This window comes from Emydura macquarii, unplaced genomic scaffold (assembly GCF_026122565.2).
Source record: "Emydura macquarii macquarii isolate MOO-44397 ecotype Brisbane River unplaced genomic scaffold, CSIRO-AGI_Emac_v2 contig_1876, whole genome shotgun sequence".
NCBI classification, from domain to species: Eukaryota; Metazoa; Chordata; order Testudines; family Chelidae; genus Emydura; species Emydura macquarii.
The window spans coordinates 4519103-4541395 of record NW_027132013.1 but is presented as its reverse complement, the minus strand read 5'-3'; the positions used below and the strand labels follow the sequence as shown (position 1 = coordinate 4541395).

At 36.6% G+C, this 22293-nt stretch overlaps 1 protein-coding gene across 1 annotated transcript in view; it reads left to right on the top strand.

The window, feature by feature from the left end:
- The window catches only part of LOC137159356 (golgin subfamily B member 1-like), a 54177-nt gene that overhangs the window by 29401 nt on the left and 2483 nt on the right, over positions 1 to 22293 (top strand). Inside the window, exons 20-26 of the mRNA XM_067557526.1 lie at positions 68 to 10927; positions 11350 to 11501; positions 14422 to 14581; positions 17295 to 17447; positions 18189 to 18356; positions 20439 to 20536; positions 21949 to 22083. Coding sequence (XP_067413627.1) covers positions 68 to 10927; positions 11350 to 11501; positions 14422 to 14581; positions 17295 to 17447; positions 18189 to 18356; positions 20439 to 20536; positions 21949 to 22083 — 11726 coding nt within the window. The remainder of the gene's footprint in view (positions 1 to 67; positions 10928 to 11349; positions 11502 to 14421; positions 14582 to 17294; positions 17448 to 18188; positions 18357 to 20438; positions 20537 to 21948; positions 22084 to 22293) is intronic.

Genomic DNA, 22293 nt, shown 5'->3' with positions numbered 1-22293 from the left:
AGTTTCCTTCCAAATACGCTGTAATTTTCACTTAATATTTTTGTGACCTTGTTTTCTTGATGTTTAGACCTTGAAACAAGATGTTGTTGTAGAATCGATGCAACTGGAACTTGACCAGACAAATGAAGAACTTGACAGACTGAACACAAACCATTTAGAGGAGAGATCTCAACTAATTCAAGATCTCCAGAGACGTGAAAGAGAAATTGACAACCTCAAAGAAGTACTAGTAGAAAAAGATAAAGAAATGTCTGCTCTCTCTTCCAGTATGACTGAGTATTCTGAACAGATTATTATTCTAAAACGTCAGGTCCAGTGCAAAGAGGAGGAAATACAAGAATTGGAAGAAGCATTGTCAAAGGCTGAAAGGGAAACCCATTTACTGAAAGAAATACAAACAGCTGATGTAAGAGATGCAAGCATGAAGATTTCTGTACTTTCTGAACAGAGTAATACAATGGAGTTGGAACTGGAGAAATCTAAAGGCCAAACTGAAGCTAAAACCAAAGAAAACGAGGAACTGATAAGGCAAAACAGTGAGAACAGCATAACAATTAAGGATCTACGTTCTGAAATCAAGTCCAACGATGTTACATACCATAATAAACTCATAGAGTGTGAGTCACAGATTACTTTGCTGAAAGAACAAATTAATAAAACTGCAGAAAAGCTACAAGAAACTGAGGCAAAACACAGAGAAGAAACTGAATATTTGAAATCCCAGCTTGATGAAAATAGCTGTACAAAGGAGAAACTAAACAATTTGCTGAAAGAGAAGGAGAACAAGGAACAGAGTTTTGAGAAGGAGTTAAAATCAGTTAAAGGTTTATACAACAAGCTAGTTTTGGAAGCTGCAAAAAAAGATGAAGAATTAGCTAAGTTATCCACACAGCTTACAGAACATACTGAACATCAAGAAACAGTTAAAAAGGTTTTACAGGAGAAACTAGAGACGATTATGGCATTGGAGCAAAAACTTCAGGTTGTTGAGCAGCAAAGTGAAGAGACTAAACTTAAATTAATTGGAGACCTGAAAGCCAAAGAGATGGAATTTAAAAAACTTAAGAATCAGCTAATTGAAAGACAGGAAATACTTAATAAGATGGAAGCAGAGTCACAAAGAATTACTTTAATTAATAAGCAGTTGCAGGCAGCTGTTGAGGGGAAAGAAAAAGATTTGGCAGAGCAAATAAAAGGAAATGAAGATCTGAGAAATATCATAGATGCTGTGGAAAAAGAGAAGCAACAATTAATCAGTGAAAATGAGTGTTTGTCCAAACTGTTGGACACGAAGGAGTGTGAGCTGTTAAAGAGAACCCAGGCTGTAGCAGAGATGGAGAATAAGATATCCATCAATGAAACAGAGTACCAAAAAACACTTTCAGAGCTAAATTATGATAAAGAGATGTTAATGAAAAAGGTTGAGCAACTTTCAACACTTGTAGAGCAAAAAGAAAATTCAGTCACAGAGCAGCTGCTAGAGAAAACAAAGGAGTGTAATATGCTAACCAATCAGCTTTCTGAAAGCAGGGAGCAGACACAACAGTTACATGAACAAATACAATCATTCATCCTTCAGTTGAAGGATGCCAGAGACAGAGAAGTAGAAAAAGAAGAAATGCTAAATAATAAGTTGACAGAATGTAACACACTAGTCCAACAGCTCAGCCAGAGTGAGGAAAAAATACTATTATTACAGAATCAAATTCAAGACACAACTGTGGATTTTGAAGCTAAAAACAAGTCTCTGGAAGAACAAATCCTTCATAATGATTCCTTCCTTAAGCAAGCAGAGGAAAATAAAGTTGATATGGCAAAGTTACAGAATGAAATTCAAATGCTTAAAGATGAAAATATAAAGTTATCTCAGTGGGTGGAAGAGAGAGACTTTACTATAAAAAATCAAGGTGTAGAGCTTAAGAATCTACATAGGCAGTTTGCTGAGAAAATTGAAGAAAGTGCGATGTTAAATAACCAAGTAGAACTACTAAGGAAAGAAGGGGATTTGCTAAAGCATGAAAAGGAAGACATTTCAGCTATATGCAGCAAAAAGTCAAGTGAATGCAGTGTTCTTCAGTCTCAGCTGATACAGCACCAGTCAGAAATTGTGTCAGTAAAGCACCAAGCACACATACTAAACCTTGAAAATGAAAAATTGAAAGTAGATATTGAAACAGTTAATGCTACAGTAATGAAAAAGTCAGGTGAAATAACTGCCTTGTCTTCACACATGTCTCAGCAAGACCATAATATTTTAGCTCTGAAGCACCAAATTGATAGCTTAACCAGTGAAAAAGAAAAATTAAAAATTGGCTTTGAGGAAAAAGAAGCTCTCCTTTCTGAGAAGGAAGCTTTTATTCAGCAAATGAAAGAAAACAAAGTGGCAGGAGAAGGGCAGCATTTGAAAATAATTTCAGATTTGCAAAACCAGATACAAGCTCTGGGCTCTGAAACCAGTCAGCTTAGACAGGCAGTACAAGAAAAAGAAAACGAATTTAAGAAGCAAGCCCAAGAATTAAAGTTGTTTAAAGATAAATCTGATGAATCTGATTTGCTTAGATTTCAACTGTCTGAGAATATGGAGATAATTTCTGACCTTCAGTGTCAGCTTAAAAATATGATGGAAAAAGTATCAGAGTTGAATCAGTCAATTATACAGAAAGATGAGTATTTAAAGCAAAATATAGATAAATATGTTAATTTGAAAGCACTCGTTGCTGAATTACAGGAGTCTTCCTGTATGCAGCAGAAACAGTTAGAGTCTTTGACTTCTGAAGCAGAACAATTAAAAACAATTGTTCTAGAGAAGGAAATGGCTGTCAATAATGCAGCATTAGTCAATGATAAATTGAAGACAGATCTTCATGACAAAGAGAGAGAATGTGAGGTCTTAAGGTATCAGGTGATAGATCTGGAAGAAGCCACACTAAAACAAAAAAAAGAGATAAATGATCAGAAGATAGTAATAAATGATATTAGCCAGTCCATGCTAGAAAAAGAATCTTCTCTTTTGGAAAAAACAAGCCTCTTCAAGAAGCTAAGTGACAAAGCAAGTGAAGATGAAGAGAAGATACAGTTAGTTACTCAGCTTCAGAGTCAGATGCATGAACTGACAAAAGAAATACAAAAGTCCAAAGAACTGGCACAGGAAAAAGAAAATAGTTTCTTATCTTTGCAGAAAAAATTTGCAGCACAGTATGAGCAAAGTAACAAACTTAATGTATCACTTAGTATGAAGGAGGAAGTTATAGCTGGGCTACTTAATTCATTAAATGAAAAAGATGTCAGTATACAGCTGGCAGAGAGCAATATTTGTGCTCTTACTAATGAGATGGAGCTGCTTAGAGAGGAACTAGAGAAAAGTGCTTCAGCTGTGAAAAGCCTTACTAGTGTTTTGCAGGAAAAAGAAGAAAATTTTGCTATTAACCAGAAGAAAATTGATTCTCTGACAGTAGAACTGGATTCTGTAAAAAGTGAACACCAAAAAGCACAAGACCAAATAAATATATGGAAACAAGATACACAGCAAAAAGAATTAACTTTACAGACTCTCTATGTGAAATGCACTGAACAGGCTAAAGTTATTGAACATTTAAAGTCTGAGCTGAACAATATACATTCCAAATCCTCTCAAGACTGCCATGACAATGCACTTTTAATAGAGAGCTTGGAGCAACAGATGGATTCTTTAGTGAAGGAGAAAATTCTCTTACAAGAGAGTATTGATAAGTTGATTGTAGAAAACAAAGAACTTATTACATACCAAAATCAGTTACAGCAAAAGAAAGAAGAACTACAAGAAATTCATGAAAAACTAGAAGTCAGTGAGAATTACTCAAGAATGCAGATAGATGCTGTCAAACTGCAGGCGAAGAATGAAAAAGAGCAGTTACAGATGCAGGTTAGTGTGAAGGGTGAAGAAGTCTCTGAATTAAATCTTAAAATTGAAAAGTTAGAGCAAAGTCTACTTGAGTCAGAAAACAAATGTGTGACAGAACTTAATAGGGCAACTCAGCAAAATGCCATTCTTAAAGAGCGGCTGAGCAGTTTAGAAAGTGAAATGAAACCAAAGGATGGTAAAATCCAGTCTTTGCAGCAAGAGCTGAATGCTCTAAAAGAGGAGCTAACTGAAAGCCTATCTGCATTACTTAGTAGTAGACATTTCAAAGAAAAGGATGCAGAGACTTTAGATGTTGGTCAGCAAGTTAGTGGTGGTAAAACTAAATTGGAAAAATTTTCCACCATGATATCCACTATTCTGAGCAAAGAAATGGAAGTAGAGGGATTGCAACTTATTCTTTTAGAAAAGGAAAAAGATATGGATATTATGAAAGGTAAATTAAAAAGTATGCAGTCAATAGAGAAAGAGAAGGAGCTGTTGCAGAATGATCTTGAAAAGGTGAAAAACACCTGTCAATCTGAAATTGAGTGTCTGTCAAAAGAAATGGCCACTCTCAAAGACATGTTGAATAAACAACAGTCTCTTGTGGAAGAAAGAGAAAAATTGTTAACAGAAATGAACAAGGAAGTTAATTTACTTCAAGAGAAAATAGATAAATCAGAAAAAGAACTCAAAACCCATCATGAAAAGTTGAACATTGAAGGTAAAAAAGTAGTGAGTCTCCTAGAAGAAATGGAGAAAAAAGACCACCTGGTAGAAAATTTAACTTCACAGACTAACCAGCAGAAGGATATAATTTCTGTACTAAATCAGCAACTGAAAGAAAAGGATTGTTTTGTTGCTCAAGTCATGGAATCCATGTCTAATGAAATGGTGAAGTTTTCTGAAGAGAGAAGTATATTAAACACCAAACTACAGCACCTGGAAACTGTTCAGAGTAGTTCAGTAGGAGATATTAATCGAGTATCCCAGCAACTTGCAGATTGTAAGACACAACTGGAACATAATCAAGTTAAATTAAGCAACAAAGAAACTGCATTTAAAGACTTAATGAATGAAAAAGAACAGCTGCAGTTTAATCTTGAGAAGCTAGTTAAGGAAAAAGAGAGCCTGAAAAGGAAGCTTCAAGCTGCATTGATAATAAGAAAAGATCTAATGGAAAAACTTGAAAAACTTGAAAGGATTGGACAAGATGAAATGGAAAAAGAGCATAAAAAAACGGAGGAATTATTGAAGAGGATTGATGAGTTAACGTATCAGTTGAAACTTTTTGAAATACAAAATAAAGATCTTGAGTCCCATCTTGAAACTCTGAAGCAAGAACTATTTGAGAAAGATTTCAAGATAAATAACATGAATGAAAGTTTTTCTGCCAAAGTCTCCAGTTTGGAGAAGCTTGAGGACAGTATTGCAAAGTTAAAAGAGATCCTTGCTGAAAAAGAAAAAGTATCTGAGCAAAATCTAAGGTCCATGCAGGAAAAGGACTCTATGCTTGCTCACATGCAGTCTGTACTTAATGAGAAAGAGAGAGAATATGGAGAGGAATGTTCTCAACTTCTTGCAACTCTTGAAAATCTCAAGGCTGAAATTGTAGAGGAGGAGGAGGAATTATTGAAAGATACTAATTTGGTAGAACCTTATGCTGGGAACATTTGTAGTCATTCCGTGGATTTCAATAGTGAAGTTAATCAGCTAAGTCAATTAGAGGGAGATAAAGAAATCCTTCAAAAGAAACTTCAGGCATCACTTTTGACCTGGAAAGAAAATATTAAAAAAGTGCAAAAAGAAAAGAGAGAACATGTTAAACTTGTAGCAGATTTTGATGAACAAACTAAAAACCTTGAACGTCTCAAAAATGAACACAAAGCACTCCAGGAAGCTCATCAAAGAAAGTGTGAAGAGTATGATTGTAATCAGTTGTTAATATACTCTCTACAGAAAGAGTTGGAGTCTTATGTGGCAGCACTTCAAGAACAAGAAACTATTGACCAGAACAAATTGGAATCAGATGACCAAAAATATAAGGTTCAACCTATATTAGGAGAATCAGAACAGACAGTGCTTGAAATGACAATGAAAGACAATGAGTTAGAGAAACTAAGTAACGACTATGCAAAACTTTGTGAAGAAACAAAAACGGTAAAGGATGAGTTGAGAAAGACATCAATAGAACTTGATGAGAAAACAGAAGAGACGGTAGACTTGAAGAATTCCATGAGTCTACTGGAACAGCAGTATGAGCAACACAAAGACAGCCTGTTTGTTGAGATAGGTCAACTGCGAGAAAAGTTGGAAACATATGAGATTGAGGCAGTGGACCTTAAAACTATGATTGAACACATGAATAATGAGAAGGAAACTGTAATTAAAAAGAGTGTAGAGAATTACAAAACGATTCAGAAGGAAACTGAAAAATTGAAGGTTGATCTTCAACAAGCCAATATGCAAGTTGCAGAAAAGAATGAGGAAATTAAGGCACTGCATTGTTCTCTAATGGATTTCAAAGATAAGTTTGATCAGGAGAAGGGAATATTGAAAGAAGTTGTACAGTTACAGTTCAGTTTGCAGGAAAGCCAGGAAGAAGCCAAACATTTTAAAATGGCATTTGAAGAAATGAAGAGACAGAAAGAGGAGTCCATCAACAGTTTGGAGAAATCCAATGCAGAACTACTCTCTATGAAAAAGGAATTAAAATATCTCAGTGAAGAAAACAAAAAACTGCTGATGGAGTTAAGTGTGCTGCATGAAAAGGCTGTAGAAGCTTCTGAGGTAAGCAATACTATGGTCTTGTGCAAGAAAGTTAAAGATGAAAATGACACCAACAAGGGACTGGTACAGTCACATTCAGAAATTAATTTGCTCCAAGGGAGGTTCCAAGACACAGACATCTGTATTCAGTCACTGAAACATGATCATTCTGGGAGAGCTAAGATAATAGAAGGAAAAAAATACAAAATTCAGACACAAACAAAAACAACTCCAGAAAAGTTGGAAAAAAATATAAATGTGGATGGTCCTGAACCACAAGAGCAAAAGAATGCTGCAGATGAGAAGTCCAGAGAACGTCTCCAAAGAAAACTCCAAGCAGCCTTAATATCACGTAAGGAAGCCCTGAAAGAAAATAAATTTCTGAAAGATCAGATTGACAGATTAATGTTAGAAAAAGAAGAACTGACCAATAAAGCATGTACCCTTGAACGTTTGTTGTCTGAACTTGGCAGAGAAAAGCAAAACTCAGATGCTATTTCTTCATTGTGTGAAGAGGAGACCCTTGTTTCTGAAAATGCTAGACTATTAACTGAGAATGAAAACCTAACTGCTGCATGTGAAAGTCTGAAATGTACCATGGAGACTATAGTTCAGGAGAAAGAGGCTTTTTCTTTCCAAATGAATACCTTAAAAGATTCTCAGACAGTTGAATTAACAGGATGGAAAGCTAAACATAGTGAATCAAAGCAGGAATATGAGTCACTTCTGCAAGCCTATGAGAATATCAGTAGTAAAATAGCAGAAATGAGGCAGGTTATTGATGTCGCTAGAAAAGAAAAGCAAGAAGCTATTCACAGATTCAGTGAAACAGAATCTGAAAAACATGAGCTTGAGAAACAGCTTCAGGAAGCCATTAATGAAAACAAAGATATAAAGAACCAACTGAAACGAACTGCTGAATCCAAACAATTGGAAGTTGATGAATTACAAAGTGAAGCAGAAAGGCAGACACGTGAACATGTATTACAGATGGAAGATCACCAGCATCGTCTTCATGAAGCTGTTATGCAGAACAAGCAGCTAATGGAGGAAAATGAGCAATTGAAACACACTTCTGAAAACTTAAAGGAGGCTTTAGAGAAAACTGAGAATCAAAATGAGGTCCTTCATAATGATGTTAATGTAACTAAATTAGCTTTGAGAAACCTACAAGTTCAAATGGAAGTGTCCCAGAATGATATGCAGTCTAAAATCAGCGCAGTAATAAATGAAAGAGAATCATTATTAAAGCAGATTGCTTTGTTAAATGATGATATTTCAGAAAAAGAGAAAAATATGCGTATCCTAGAGCAAGAGAGAGAATTGATTTCAGAAAGAGTAAGAGAAATGGAAAAATCTTTGGACCAGAAAACCAACTGTCTATCAAAGTTAGAAAATGAATCTAGAAGTCTTAAACAAGAAATTGTTAGCTTAAATGAGAGAGTTAAGATTTTAGAAGATGACAGGTGTCTTCTACAAGAAGAACTTGAAAATGTGCAAGAAACTTCTTACAAAGTAAAAAATGAGAGAGAATTTCTGGAGACAGAGTTGCTCAACCATATAAAAAAAGTGGATGAGCTGACAGACAGGCTGAAATCTGCACAGTTACAAAACAGTTTGCTGATTGAACAGTTGGGAGACTTAAAGGAAGAGAAATGCAGTGTGATTAGGGAAAAAGAGGAACAACAGTTGCATCTTGTAAAAGTATTTGAGGAGAAAGTGAAATGTGCCCAGAGGGACAATAGTGGGACAAAAAACAAAACCAAAGAATTGCAAGAGCTCTTAAAGGAGAAGCAGCAAGAGATTAACCAGTTACAAAATGATTCTATTAAATTCCACGAACTGATTCTGGACTTGCAAAGATCTGTGAAATTATCACAATCAAAGAGTGAAAAATTTGAAGAAGATTTAAATAACACTACAGAAAAGCTTGCCAAATCAAATGAAGAAATACATAATCTGAATGAAAAGCTTTCTTCCCAAAAAGCTTTGTTGGATGAGTCGAAGAGTGAACTGGAGAGGCTTACAATTGAGAATTTAAATGGGAAAAGGGAATTTAAGAAGAAAGAAGACCAACTACAAATTCAAAGGAGAGAATGTGAGAAAAAATTGGAGGTTGGCCTTCAGCAACTGAAAACAGTTCACAAAAGAGAATGGTTGAACCTTGAGGAAAGACACAATATCCTTCAGAGGGAGAAAGACAGGGCAGTTAGTGAGCTTCATCAGTTGCAAGAGGAAATCAGCATTAAGGACTCTCAAAACAAGAAACTTCAAGCAGATTTGAATGCAACTTTAGCCAGATTAGCAGCTTTTACAAAATGTATGTCCTCTCTTCAAAATGATCGGGACCGGGTAATGGATGAAATGAAAACCTGGGAAATACAGTTCAAAGAGGTTATTCAAAATAAAGAGAAGCAGATGGATGACAGTAGCAAGAAAATAATGTCTCTACAAGAAGAAATGAAGGACAAAGTGGCTCAAATTCAGGAATTGAAAATTCAGTATTCCATGTTAGAAGAATCCAAGAATGAAATGCACTTGTGGCAAAAATCTGTAGATGCACAACACAACAGTGAACTGTGCAGAATAAAGGAAGAAAATTTGATTCTTATCAACAGACAACAAGAACTAGAGACTGCTCTTCAGTCAAAAGAAGATGCTTTGCAAGCACTGGTTAAAGAAAATAATTCTCTTAATCATTTTATAGAGAATAGTAGTAATGCAGGAAGAGAGATAAAAGCATTGGAAAGTAATGTTACTATAAAAGAACAGGAATTGCAACAACTTCTATTTGAAAAAGAAAAGACCCATGTTGAGTTGGAAAAACAGATTGCTATTTCTCAGCAAATGAAGGTAATGCTGAACAACAAAGATGCAGAAATTTCTCTACTCATTTCTTCCAAAGCTGGGGAGATTTCTGGATATCTAACTCAGATACAGACACAGCATAAAAAACAAATAAATGAATATGAACAGCAGTTAAGGTCTCTGCAAAAAGAGAGAGAACAATCTGATGAAGCCTATCAGAGGATGGAAAATGAACTGAAAAATCTCCAAATGAAAGCAGACAAAGCAATACAAGATAAGGCTGAGATTGCCAATGAAATTGATGCCTTTAAAAAATCAATGTCATCTCTCCAGTATGACAGAGATGATCTCTTTTCTAAATATAGAGATCTGGAGAATCATCACCAAAATGTTTTAAGTCAGAAAGATAGTCTCTTAGCCAACAATGCTAGTGAGAACAGTGCCCTGAAACAAGAATTAAGGAAACTTTTGAATCGGATAGATGATCTTCATTCTGAAAATGCAATGCAAAGTGCACAACTAATAAAGTACAGGGAAGATCTTAACCAAGTTTTGTCATTGAAAGATCATCAGTTGAAAGAGTTGCTTAAACAGCAATTGGATTGCATTAAGAACCTGGAATTGGAAAAATTTGATCTTCAAAAACAACTCAAAGATATGCAGCTGACTAATAAATTGCAAAAGGAGAATGCAGAATCTTTAGAACATGAAAATCAGAAATTAACTTCCAAAGTTAAAGACTTAGAGTCTCTAATTGCATCAATAAACAAAGAGAAGCTAGTTTCTGAATCTGGAGAGAAACCACAAAGTAGGGAGTGTGAGCAACATAATAAAAAAAAAGATTTCAAATCTAATGTACAACATGGAGAAAAACTGCAGAACAAGTTTCAAGAAGTCCAGAATGTAGTAGGCAAAAATACAAAAGATGCAGAAGATAAATACAATAAGACAACTTTTACATTTGAGTCTGATGCTCGTTTCCTGGGGAATGAAGCTGGTGCATCTGCAGAGAAGAGGCTATTAGAAGCACAATTTCAGAATAAAAAATTGAGATCCCAGAATGAGTCCTTTGGAAAATCTATGACTGCTTTGCAAGATGATAGAGACAGATTAATAGAGGACTTCAAGATACTTCAGAGCAAATACACATCTGAACTCAAGTCTGAAAAAAAAAGAGCAGATGAACTTGAAGCTGACCTGAATGACTTTAAATCAAATCTCTTCAGTGTGTTCAAGGAACATGCTTTTTTGAACCCAGTGCTTATTGATGCTGAAAATAAGATCACTCTTGATCAGTTTGCTGGTGAAATAGAAAATTTGTGCAAGACATTAACCACCCAAGACCTTGAGATTACCAGGCTCTCATCTGAGTGTGGGAATTATGTTCAACAGATTGAGGCCTTTTCCAAGTCCATGGCTAGTCTTCAGGATGACCGAGACAGATTGCTGCAGGAACTCAGCAAGTCAAAGGTAGTTCATGAAGCTAATTAGGGCACGGCTTCATTTCCCATTGCCTCTGACAGCATCAATGAGAGAAATTATTTTAGGGGTAATTTGGAAATATTTCAGATGAATAGGGAGAGACTGGTAAGATTTGATTAGATGTGTTCTGCCAAGTTCAGAGAAAAATGCAAGGAATTAGTGTCTCTATTATGGAGATTTAGTGGATTGTGATGTTTTAATTTACTAAATTAGCAAAATACTAAGAAAAATACAAATTGTACAAGGAAAGCACAATTAGATTCAGACTGAGATCTTAGACAGCAGGGACCAGTACAAACAATAGAGGAATGAGAGGAAGCCATGCTTCTATAAATATAGTTTTGTTACTAAACTAGATTTTTCTATTATACGGATTTTATTTTTGTTTACCAAATGTGTTTTTCATGTAGGTTAAAGAAGGAGCTAGCCTTGCAACTGCTGAAATAGCAAAACTAAAGGCCAAGGTAGATGATCTCGAGAGAGCCTTGCATCAGACAAAAGCTTTTCAAGAGGAGACTGAGATACAGATATCATCATACCAGAATGAACTAGCTGGATTAAGGTACAAATATTGGGTTGAACAAAAAGTCTACATTGTTTATGTAAAATAATCTTTAGTGGGATACAGTAGACAAAATGAAACATCCTTATATAACTACCTGACAAAGAAGGTTTATACAGTAGAACTTGAGAATTATTAACATCTTGGGAATGGAGGTTGTTTGTAACTCGGAAATGTTTGTAACTCTGAACAAAACGTTATGGTTGTTCTTTCAAAAGTTTACAACTGAACATTGACTTAATACAGCTTTGAAACTTTACTATGCAGAAAAAAATGCTTCTTTCCCTTTATTTTTTAGTAGCTTTTTTAACATGGTACTGTACTGTATTTGCTTTTTTTTTTAATCTCTGTGGTGCCTGATTGCATATTCCTAGTTCCAAATAAGGGGTGTGGTTGACTGGTCAGTTTGTAACTCTGGTGCTTATAACTCTGAGGTTCTACTGTAGTTCACCAAAAAATTGCCATGGAAAGGTTTCCATTATGTGTGACATTCTACTTCAGTGCCGTTTTTTCTTTTGCTCCTCATTAATGTCATTCCTTTTATATAGTGAAATCTGGCTCAACATAAGTCTCTAGTGGACCTAATTGGGAGGTGAATTTTCTGTCTTGTTTGCTGGCTTTGATATGTAAACATTTTGGTTTGGGTATCTAATTTCTTTACTAGGTATATTGTTCCCTAGAAGATTAACCATTTCTATGGCTGAGTAAAATATGTATTTCCCACAAACAATAGCTACAGGTGTAAGACTACCTGAGATGTTGGAAGTTTTGTACAACTGTGCAAACTGTTCAGCTCAAGTCATAGTGATACTGAAAATCAGTCCAGGTTCAGGTTTGAGCTGCATCCATGCTCCAGTTGGGGTTCATTTAAATTTTGTTCACGTCTCAAATTTTTGGGGAACTTTGTGGTGCTACTTGGATATATGTAAACTTTGTGCCTGATCCTGTGAGGAACTGAGTTCCCTCCACTCTGATGGAAAGCAGGGGGAATTTTTTGAATGTTTAGTGCCTCTCAGGAGGCAGTCCACTGGATCTGAATGTTTGTTAGGATGCTGTTCACGGTGTATTTCTAGTTCAAGTCTGGGGGGATAGGACATATGTTAAAATTCACAGGGTGTTTTTTCTGTCTCCAACTAGCTAAGACTCGCCCACACAATTGGAAATGGGAAATTGATTGAGATGGTTCATTTCAGCAAAAGTCATTTTCACTCTGTATCTGAGACTGGCATGCAAAGACTTTTAATTTCCCAGCAGTTATTGGAAGTCATATCATTATAATTATATTTTGGTTCACATAAAGGACCTCAGTTTGATTTTTACAAGAAGTAGTTTCTTTTCTTGAGATCAGAGTTCTGCTGTTGCTGACGAGTTGAGGTCCATCCCCCAATTTGGTGCTAGTTAAATACTTGCAAACAGACATGAATCCATCAAACCTGATTCTAGCAATGAGATTTAACCACTGGGGAACATGAATGAAGAGCATTCTAAAGTAACCTGCCCACCAGTTCCCTCACATAGTTCACCAATGAATTTCATACTGAAATGGGGGAAGGGTTTGCACTGCTCTAATGTCGTGCATGACACTGTCATGCATAGCAGTGTTGCCTAGAGATACAGTTTGTTTTCTTACTAAAGTGGTTTGAGCCTACATGAAATCATGATGACCGCGATAGTTTTCAGTACATTTAAAGTTTAGTAGAAGCATTCATTGTGTCTGTCGCATGGTCTGGAGTGGTTCATAACTGATAGTGCCAGCATTAGGGCAGACTGTCAAAAAGCAGGGCAGACACTTCAGCATGGTTGTATGTTCTATAATTAGAATTCACCAACCCAATAACAAATGTGAACTCCCAAAAGTACTGCAATAATCTTATAATGGAGTTACAGACAATTCCCTTGCTTGGACACTCCAGTCCATCTTGCCACCCAGGCAAGCTGAACTATCTGATAAATGGTCACTTACACCATAGAACACAAAATATTCAGGTTGCTTCCAGTCCCAAGAGACCAGTCACTTGCCCAAAGACAATGCTTGTAGCTAGTCTTGTAATAAACTAACTAAAGGTTTATTAACTAGGTAAAAGAAATGTGAGCGTTAATTACTAGTTAAAGTAAGCAAGCATATATACACAAATGAGTTTCAGTCTGATTCAAATGGTGATAAAGTTGTTGTAATCTGTCAATTCAAAATGTCTTTCAGGCTAACCCATGCCAAACAGCATGGGGCTCTGTCTCCTTATTTTTAGGAATCTTTGCCCCTCAGAGTCCAGACCGCATAAAAGAGATCCAGTTTCTTCTTGTCAGGGATTTTTATCCCCTCCACTCCAAAGTCCAAACTGACTTCATTCATGTGTAGGTCTCTCATTCCTGGAGAATGCAATCAACAGGGCCTCTTTCCTTTGATGTTACACAATACCTCATTTGCCTTTTGTGGGCCATCTTGTATGCAAGTTGAGCCCTTTACCTTAATTAATGCTTCTTTTCCTGTTTAGTGCATTACACAATTACAGAAGTTTACAATGCAAACACTCAATATAACTTTGTACCATGGGCTAGAGAAGTTATAAGTGAGGTCAGTACACGAAGCATTCTACAAGCATTTTATAAAGTCTAAACACATTCTTATCAACTTAGCATCTGATATCTATTTTGATGGTGCTAACACACAGGTAAGCCAGACTGGTTTCCAGCTATGCATTTGTAAGTGGTCAGTGAGGCCTGAGGCCCTGGCATGATGAGCTGGCACCTGATCTGCCAGCATCACAGTGTCTAATTCCCTTGTCAATGAAGTACGTGCAGTATATTTTTCAATGCCTTGTTCAGTAAGCTTTCTAACAGCAGTGAGGCCAGCTTCATTCTTCACATTGACTTTTATGCACTATGTAATAATTTAACACCTAGTTTAATTTTTTGTATTCAGAATGGAAAAAAAACTCCTGCTGACAGAGTCCCAAGCACTACGAAATCAGTTCCAGATGACTGTTGCAGATAAGGACCATCAGATTGCAGAATTACAGAAATTACAGCATGATATAATTGCTAAGGAATCTCTGTCCATTGGTAGTAGTTACCCAATCAAGGTAAACCAAACCAAATTTTAAAAAAATCAAACAAACAAAAACACTTGGTCAGTTAACACTTTTAAACTTGAAAGCCATTTTCAGAATGAGAACTATGACAAAGTATGATACCAGAGCATTGGAGGATAGCAAATAGTCTATGTATATTTAAATAAAGCTCAAAGGGTAATGCAGTGATTTACAGATCAATAAGCTTAACATCTGTATCTGGTAAATTGGTTGATGCAATCATTAAAAATAGAATAGTAAAATATCTGGAGGTCATGATATATTGGGTTTCATGGTTTCAGCAAAGGAAAATCATATCTTGCTAATTTGTCAGAGTTCTTTGAATGTGTCAGTAAAGAAGTAGATAAAGGGAAACGCTGATGTAATTAGACTGTCAAAAAGCTTTTGACATGGTGCCTCACAAAATGCTACTAAAAACATAAGTGTTTGTACAGCACCTCGCACAATGGGGTCCTTTTCCATCACTAGGGTCCTAAGCGCTACAATAATACAAATAATACTGATGTGGTAAGAAGTGAAGTATTGTAATGGGTCAAAAACTGGCTAAGAAACGGAAAACAAAAAGTAGTAATAAATGGTTAATTTTTATCTTGGTCAAACATTAACAATGGGATGATCAAAGTCCTGTGTGAGATTCTGTGGTGTTTAATTTATTTATTAACAATCTGGAAAGGGGAGTGAGCAGTAAGGTGACAAAATTTGCAGATGATATGAAGGTTATTTAGGTTTGTCCAGTCTAGAGAGGAACTTCAGATGGACCTAACCAAATTAGGTGAATGGGCAACACAGTGGCAAATTAAAAACTAACAAATTTAATTTCGGCAGGCATAAAAATATGGAAGCGTTCCATATTTTTATGCCTGCCGAAATTAAATTTTTTAGTCTTTAAAGTGATACAAAACTCTTGTTGTTTTTGCTGTATACAGACTAACATGGCTACCCCTTTGGAACTTTTCAACAGTGGCAAATTAAGTTCTATGCTGATAAATGCAAAGTAATGCACATTGGAGGGGAAATATTAAACTAGTTCTCCACCTTACAGGATTCTAAATTAACTGTATCAAATCAAGAAAGGGACCGACCTGGTTGTCATTATGAACAGCTCAATGAAGAGCTCTGCTTATTAGGCAGCTGTGGTCAGAAAAGCTAACAAGATGGTAGGATGCATAAGGAAGGGGAATGGAGAATGATACTGAAGATATTATGTCTTTACATAAATCAGTGGTGTGGCCTCATCTGGAATATCATATGCAATACTGGTCACCCCATCCTATAAAGGATATTGCAGAATGAGAGAGGGTGTTAGGAATGATCAGAGGCCTCTCTCATAGGAAGAGAGACTGAAAAAAAAGGTTTGTTTTATGTAAGAAAAGACACAAATAGGAGGGAACATGATAAAAGTATGTAAAATAATGAATGGTATACAGAAGTAGATCAGGAACTTCTGTTCTCCCTTCTCATGCTTCAAGAACAAGTGAAATTAAAAGGTGGCAAATTCAAAACTGCTGAAAGGAAATACTGTTTAATACAAAGTGTAATTAGGCCGAGAAACATTGCTACACTTAGTCTTTGAGGCCAAAACCTTAGCAAGATTCCAAAAAGGATTGGTCATGTGTGTGGATTACAAGAACAACCAGAGCGATAAATATTAACAGATGTTGCAAGGGATATTAAACCTCATGCTTCAGAGTTTTAAAGACAATCTCTAATTGTTGGAAATTAGGCAAAGACCAATTGTGATGGGAAGGTTATCCCCCCTGTGCAATGCAAGGTGTCTTCCACCTTCCTCTGAAGCATCTGGTACTGGCTGTTGTTGCAGACAGAATACAGGACTAGATGGACCACAGATCTCATGTAGTCTAGTAATTCTTCTGTTCCTCAGATCTTGTGTATGAACAGTAAAGATCTAAGGAAAAGTGTTATTTTAACCTAATGTCCTCTTTGGTGTTTCTGACCCAAAGGAACATTGGAGTAAATTAACCTTCTAATTTGGCTAATGACAATAACAGTTAGTAGCCAAGATTAAGGCTATTGTATACTATCCATTTCTGATCATCAAATCATGAGTAATATGAAAAACTTTCTAACAGTGAATACTATTGGAGCGGAAAATAGTATCTCAAAGGAAGTGGTAGAAGCCCACTGTATGATTAAATATGTAAAACTGGTACTAGAAATGGTTAGTAGGACACCGCCTTTCATTGTTGGAGTTGGATAGGATAGTGGAATGCTGGCCAAATAGAGATGGACAAGGCCCAACTTCTATGATTCGGTGTGAAGAGTGATGGTATTTTTTTGTAAGGGGATATTGTCTGCTTTACGTTCATACTTGCAAAATAACCACCTTCCTTTATCTGTGTTACTAACGCATTATGTTATTAAAACTGACAGAACTTCAAAAATGTAGTTTGCTTTTCATTGTTTTTCACTTTCTCTGTTTTGCTTCACTTGCACACTTAAAATCAGTGAAGTTAGTTTCATTTGTTTAGAGTCATATTCTCTTCATGTTCTCAGTATTGCAATGGTTAAATTGGAAACACCAGTGGGATGTTAGTTTATGTAAATAACAGCTTTCATTGGGAACTTGGGAAAGGGAAATAATAATGGGATTGTAGAAATCACTGGTTTAAAAAGTTTATTAAAATGATGGATTATCATTATCAGTTTCTGTAGATTTAACCCTGAATTTTGGGTGGTGTTTAAGGTATTAGAAACGGCCACTCTGGTTGGAAGTACGAACATCCCTGAACAAGTGAATCATCTTTTAGCTGAGAAGAGCCAGCTTCAGAATGAACTGCAACGCTGTCTTCAGGAGATGCACCAGAGGGAGCTGCGTTTCCAGCAGATGAACTCAAAGGTGGGGAAGGAGATAGCTGTGGACTACTCTGTGTAAATGTGGAGCATAGCTAATGTGAATACAGAAATATTTTCATCTACCTGAATCCAGGAACCAGGCATATTTAATTTGTGCATAGTGTATTTATATTACTACAACATTAGATCACGCAATATAGCAAAGTTGGCTCAGAGTGGAACTGGCAAGCTAAAAGTCTCTCTAATATCTTTGAATTATAGCTGTTATTTGACTGAGACAGATCCACTTGACCTTGCAGTCTGCAGTACAGAAGTTGCAGCAGCAAAACTATATCACATTCAAAGCAAAAAGACTACATTTAAGACAGGAACAGTTGAAATTCCTCTACGCTTAGTATGGTATTTGAGCCATATGGTGTCAAATTTTCAAAGTGCCTTAAAAATGCATCCATAAAATCAGCAGGTAAACGCATTTGCAATTATAAATCAGGCAAACACATATGCACAAACAGTTCTGTGTGCAGTTCTCTATCTTGCACCCTTTTCTGAGTAAAACTATTTGTGCATATATATTTATAGATGATCTTTGAAAAAGAATTCCTTAAACTCTTCCCTTTGTTTTCTTTTGAAAATTGTCAGCCTGTGCTTTTGCCATCACACTGTCTGTTGCTGCACTTTTTTCAGTCTATGTACAATTGTTCTCAACTATAAATCTCAACTTCACAGTATATCTCTTTAGGGAGAGAATTGTTAGCTCTTGTTTTTAAAGGTTGAATTGTTTCAGGTAATGCAGTCGGTAGAAGAGAATGCTGTGTTGTCTGCCCAGTTGAAGACCGTGTCCCAGACTCTAAGAGAAAATCAGCTGCGTTACACTGATCTGCAGAATCGTTATTTCAGACTTGAGAGAGAATACCAGATAGTGCAAGTTAGTTCCTTCCAAGATACTGCTCAGGTAAAGTGAACACAGTGAAGTCTTTTTTTTTCTCTCTACTATCTTTTTAGTCTCATGTCCCAACTCCAGCTTTTAAAGGGTTGTAATCTTTCTTAGTTTTCCTCCAGTGTTTAATGTGAAGTAAGCAGCTCGTATAATATTGATATTTTTGCTGGTTCATATGTCAGTTATGAGGTAAGGAAAATGGCTCACTTCTTTTTGTAGCTATATGCGGCTTTACCTGCTCTCAATTTGGACTTGATTTCTCAGATGTTTACTTGTTAGTGTCCACAGATTTAATTGTCTTTGCAATTGTAAACTGGTTCTATGCTACATTTGGAATTTTTTTTTTTTAAACCAATGCAAGTTCTGTCTCTGGAGTCCTTAAAGGAATGGGTCTTATAATTTTTGTCTTGTTTAAAGAGCAAGCCACAGTAAGTCCAGTAAGCTAGCTGCCAATTAGATGATTTGGGTGGGAAAGTGGTGGAGGCGGGATTGATAAAAGCAGTGTTGAAGGAGTCATACACTTAGACTTTGTTGCACTTGTATCATGTCATGGATCATCTGGGGTCTATCTTAGAATGAGCACTATCATAGCCAAGTTTGTTTGGCTGAATTTATCTGTGAATGTGCGAATTTGTTATTGAGCAGCGTGACATGCCATTTCTGATCAGTCCCTTTGGCATTCAGAAGAGGCCTTCATTTTGCATTAGGATGTGATGAATGTAGATGATTGGATAATGATCACTGGGGCTCTAACTTTGTCACAGTAGATTTTATAAGATGTTAAGGGTAATGCTTATGGAAATTACAAAAAGTCAGATCTGTTTTGTGCTAACAACTACATTTGCAGAACCAGCCTTCTCAATTGTTTTTCGATAAACAAGTACGTATCCTTTGTCATCTTTTGCATACATACATATTGTGATGCTCAAGGGATCCAGGCTGGTGAGGCACCTTCCCACTGTCAGCCCTTATCATGAAGTGGTCCTGTCTGTGCCTGCTGTAGGTCGGCTCCCTGAAAGTAACATCCTTTGGCAACACAAGCACTAGCTTCCGGGCCTCTGCGATCCTTGCTGTCTCTGTGCAGGCTATTGATAGGCACACACCAAACTCCGGTGCTCAGAGCATTCCCTGCAGCGTCCAGCCCCCAACTCCTGGACACTCACAGAAATTGCCAGGTTTGCTATCCTCAAGGAGACAGTGAACATGCTGTCTTGTTTGAGTCAACATCACACCAGTGAGCTATATTTATAGTGAAAACAATCATAAGTGTATTATCAAAAGCTAAGATTTAAGAAAGAGCGAATAAGGATAATAATGGAAGCAAAAAGGTTACATATAAAGCAAAATCAATATATGCTTTCTAGAGACTAACCTTAATTTTCACTGGTTAACCATCTGTCTTAAAGCAGTTTATTCTCTCCTAAAACAGTCTCCCAGTGTTTCCAACCAAGATGGCTGGGAACCCTCTTTCATGAATGCAAAAAGCTCTGTTCATTTTGCTTCCTTAGTGAAGGAGCAAATGGTGTCTTTTTGCCTTCTCCCCCAAAGTCCATTGTTTTTGTCCCCAGAGTAAAGACGATCCCCTGTGGTGAAACCTGTTTGTCGATCCAGTCTGTGTGTGTGCTGGTTTACTGGTAGGGATCCTTTAGTGTAAACCCACCATCTCTGTCCTTTTGTATGTCTGCAGCGTGCTGCTTATCCCTTACTCACTGAAAGCCTTTCTTTTGGGGTTGTTTTAACACACACACGCCACTTTGAGAAAGTGTTCAACCTGCTCACTTACCCCATTTATTTGACATTAAAGAAATCCCCAAAGGCCAAACAATAAACGTGTAAATGGAAGTCATGGAATTTTTTAATCTTGTGGCTTGTATAGGAAATGTCCTCCTTACAGCAAAGGCAGACTCTATTTGTGTTTACATTTAGAAAGTTGTAACTCCAGAAGTTAAGGATTAAATGGCAGAATATCAGATACAAACACCACTAAATTGTGAAACTAATTTCTTTTCAACTGACAGAACAGAGTTTTTAACTGGAAACATGGTCATCAGGTTCTTACTTTTTAAAAGTAGTATTTTAATATTTGGTATTTTCTAGGGTGAAACTAGAGCAGAAGTTCCCCCAGGAGCTCCGCAAGAGAGAGCTGCAGTTATTGTTGAAATAGACAATATGGAGCTAAATGAACTCAGAAAAAGGTCAGGATTGATTACATCAACTTACAGTGCTTTTGTTCTTATTCATGACAGTGAAGCAGTAGAGCAGAAGTAGCATGCTCCTGTTTCTCTGTGAAGCTGTTTTTGGAAGATAAATAGTTGATGTTTAAGAATGGGAATATTTCCAGTGCATTTTAGCAGAGAGAAAAGATGGTCCAGTGGTTAGGGCACTTAACTAGAATTTGGGAGACCCAGCTTCAATTTGCTGCTCTGCCACAAACTTCCTGTGTGACCTTGGTGCCTCTGTGCTTCGTTCCTCATCTGTAAGATGGGGATAATAATGGTTCCCTATCTCACAGGATATTGTGAATAAATACATTTAAAAGATTGTGAAGCACTTTGAGATCTACTGATTTTAAAAGTATATATAAGAAATAGGCATCAGTAGGAGTCTTAAATATGAAAAAAATTGGAGGTATATTTGGTGATATTTTCTTTATTTTTAAAACCAGACCTGTCATACTCAAGTTATGAGTGACTTGACTTGAACTCCAAATCAGCGTTAGGGCTGGGCAAATACTGAATTCTTTGATCCATTGGCAATTTCAAAAAATGTACAAAGTGTTTTGTTTCGGGTCAAACTGAAAAGGAATTTTTTGAAGTTTCTGGGAAATCAAAAAGTAAAAATTTTTAAATCAAGTCAAAACTGAGCATTTTGTTACAATTTTGAAAATTTTGACAAGAGCAAAGGAGAACTAGGTTCACAGAAAAGCTAGGGGGAGGCGGAGGCTTCCCTTATAACCTTTAGGTCGGTGGTTAGGGGTCTTTCTTGGGATGTAAGAGAAACCCAGATTTGATTTCCCTCTCTATGGGCAAGGGATTTGCAGTTGGGTCACTCACACTGCGGGAGAGTGTCTAGCCACTGGTTATTCTGGTGTGGGTCTTTCTCAGTCTCTCCCGTGGAAGTTGTTCCAATGTGTATAAATAATTAGTCACTGAAGCAGGAACGTGAACCTGGCTATCCCAGATCTTAGGTGAGTGCCCTAACCATTGGGCTATAGAGTCATTCCCACTCTTCTTCCGGGCCAGGTGACTGTGAATTGCTTTATGAATGACCTACTTCCCAGCCATTTCGTGGCTTTAGTCCTCCTTTGCTTATGTCAAAATGTCTGAAATCAAAAAGAATTTTTGAGTCTGTTCAAAACAAAATATTTCAATGTTACCGAAACATTTTGAGTTTTTTAGTTTGCTGGAAACTAGTCAAACTCAACACGAATTTTGATTAGTTTTGGGTATGCCAAGAATGCCTTCTTCAGTGAAAATATTTCACCAAGCTCTACTCAGTGTACCTGGACCTCTGTAATAAATAAAAGTAAATTACATAAGATGATGATCAGGAAATTTAATCTTTCTTTCTGTGCCTAAAATTGATTTATTATTTGCATTTGCCATAGGCTTGCAGAGACAGAGCAGCAGTATGATTCAGTGCAACAGGCTCTGTCACAACTGACAGAAACACTGTCAGAAGAAAGGAATAGGAGAGAAGCTGCAGAAGAGGCCTTAGGACTCGCTGAGGAGCAAAGTAAAAGGTTGGAAATACATGCATAATATTTTCCCCTTTTCAGACCATATGAGGAACTGATTCTACAATTGGAGCTATGCAGCAAACCCTTATGTTTGCAGGAAATCCCTTTGAAATCAATGGGAGTGCACATGGGCACCGAGATTCATTCATGTGGATCTACTTGTAGCATCAGGGCCTAAACAACCAATTGCATTTTTCCCCTCTTGGAAGAATG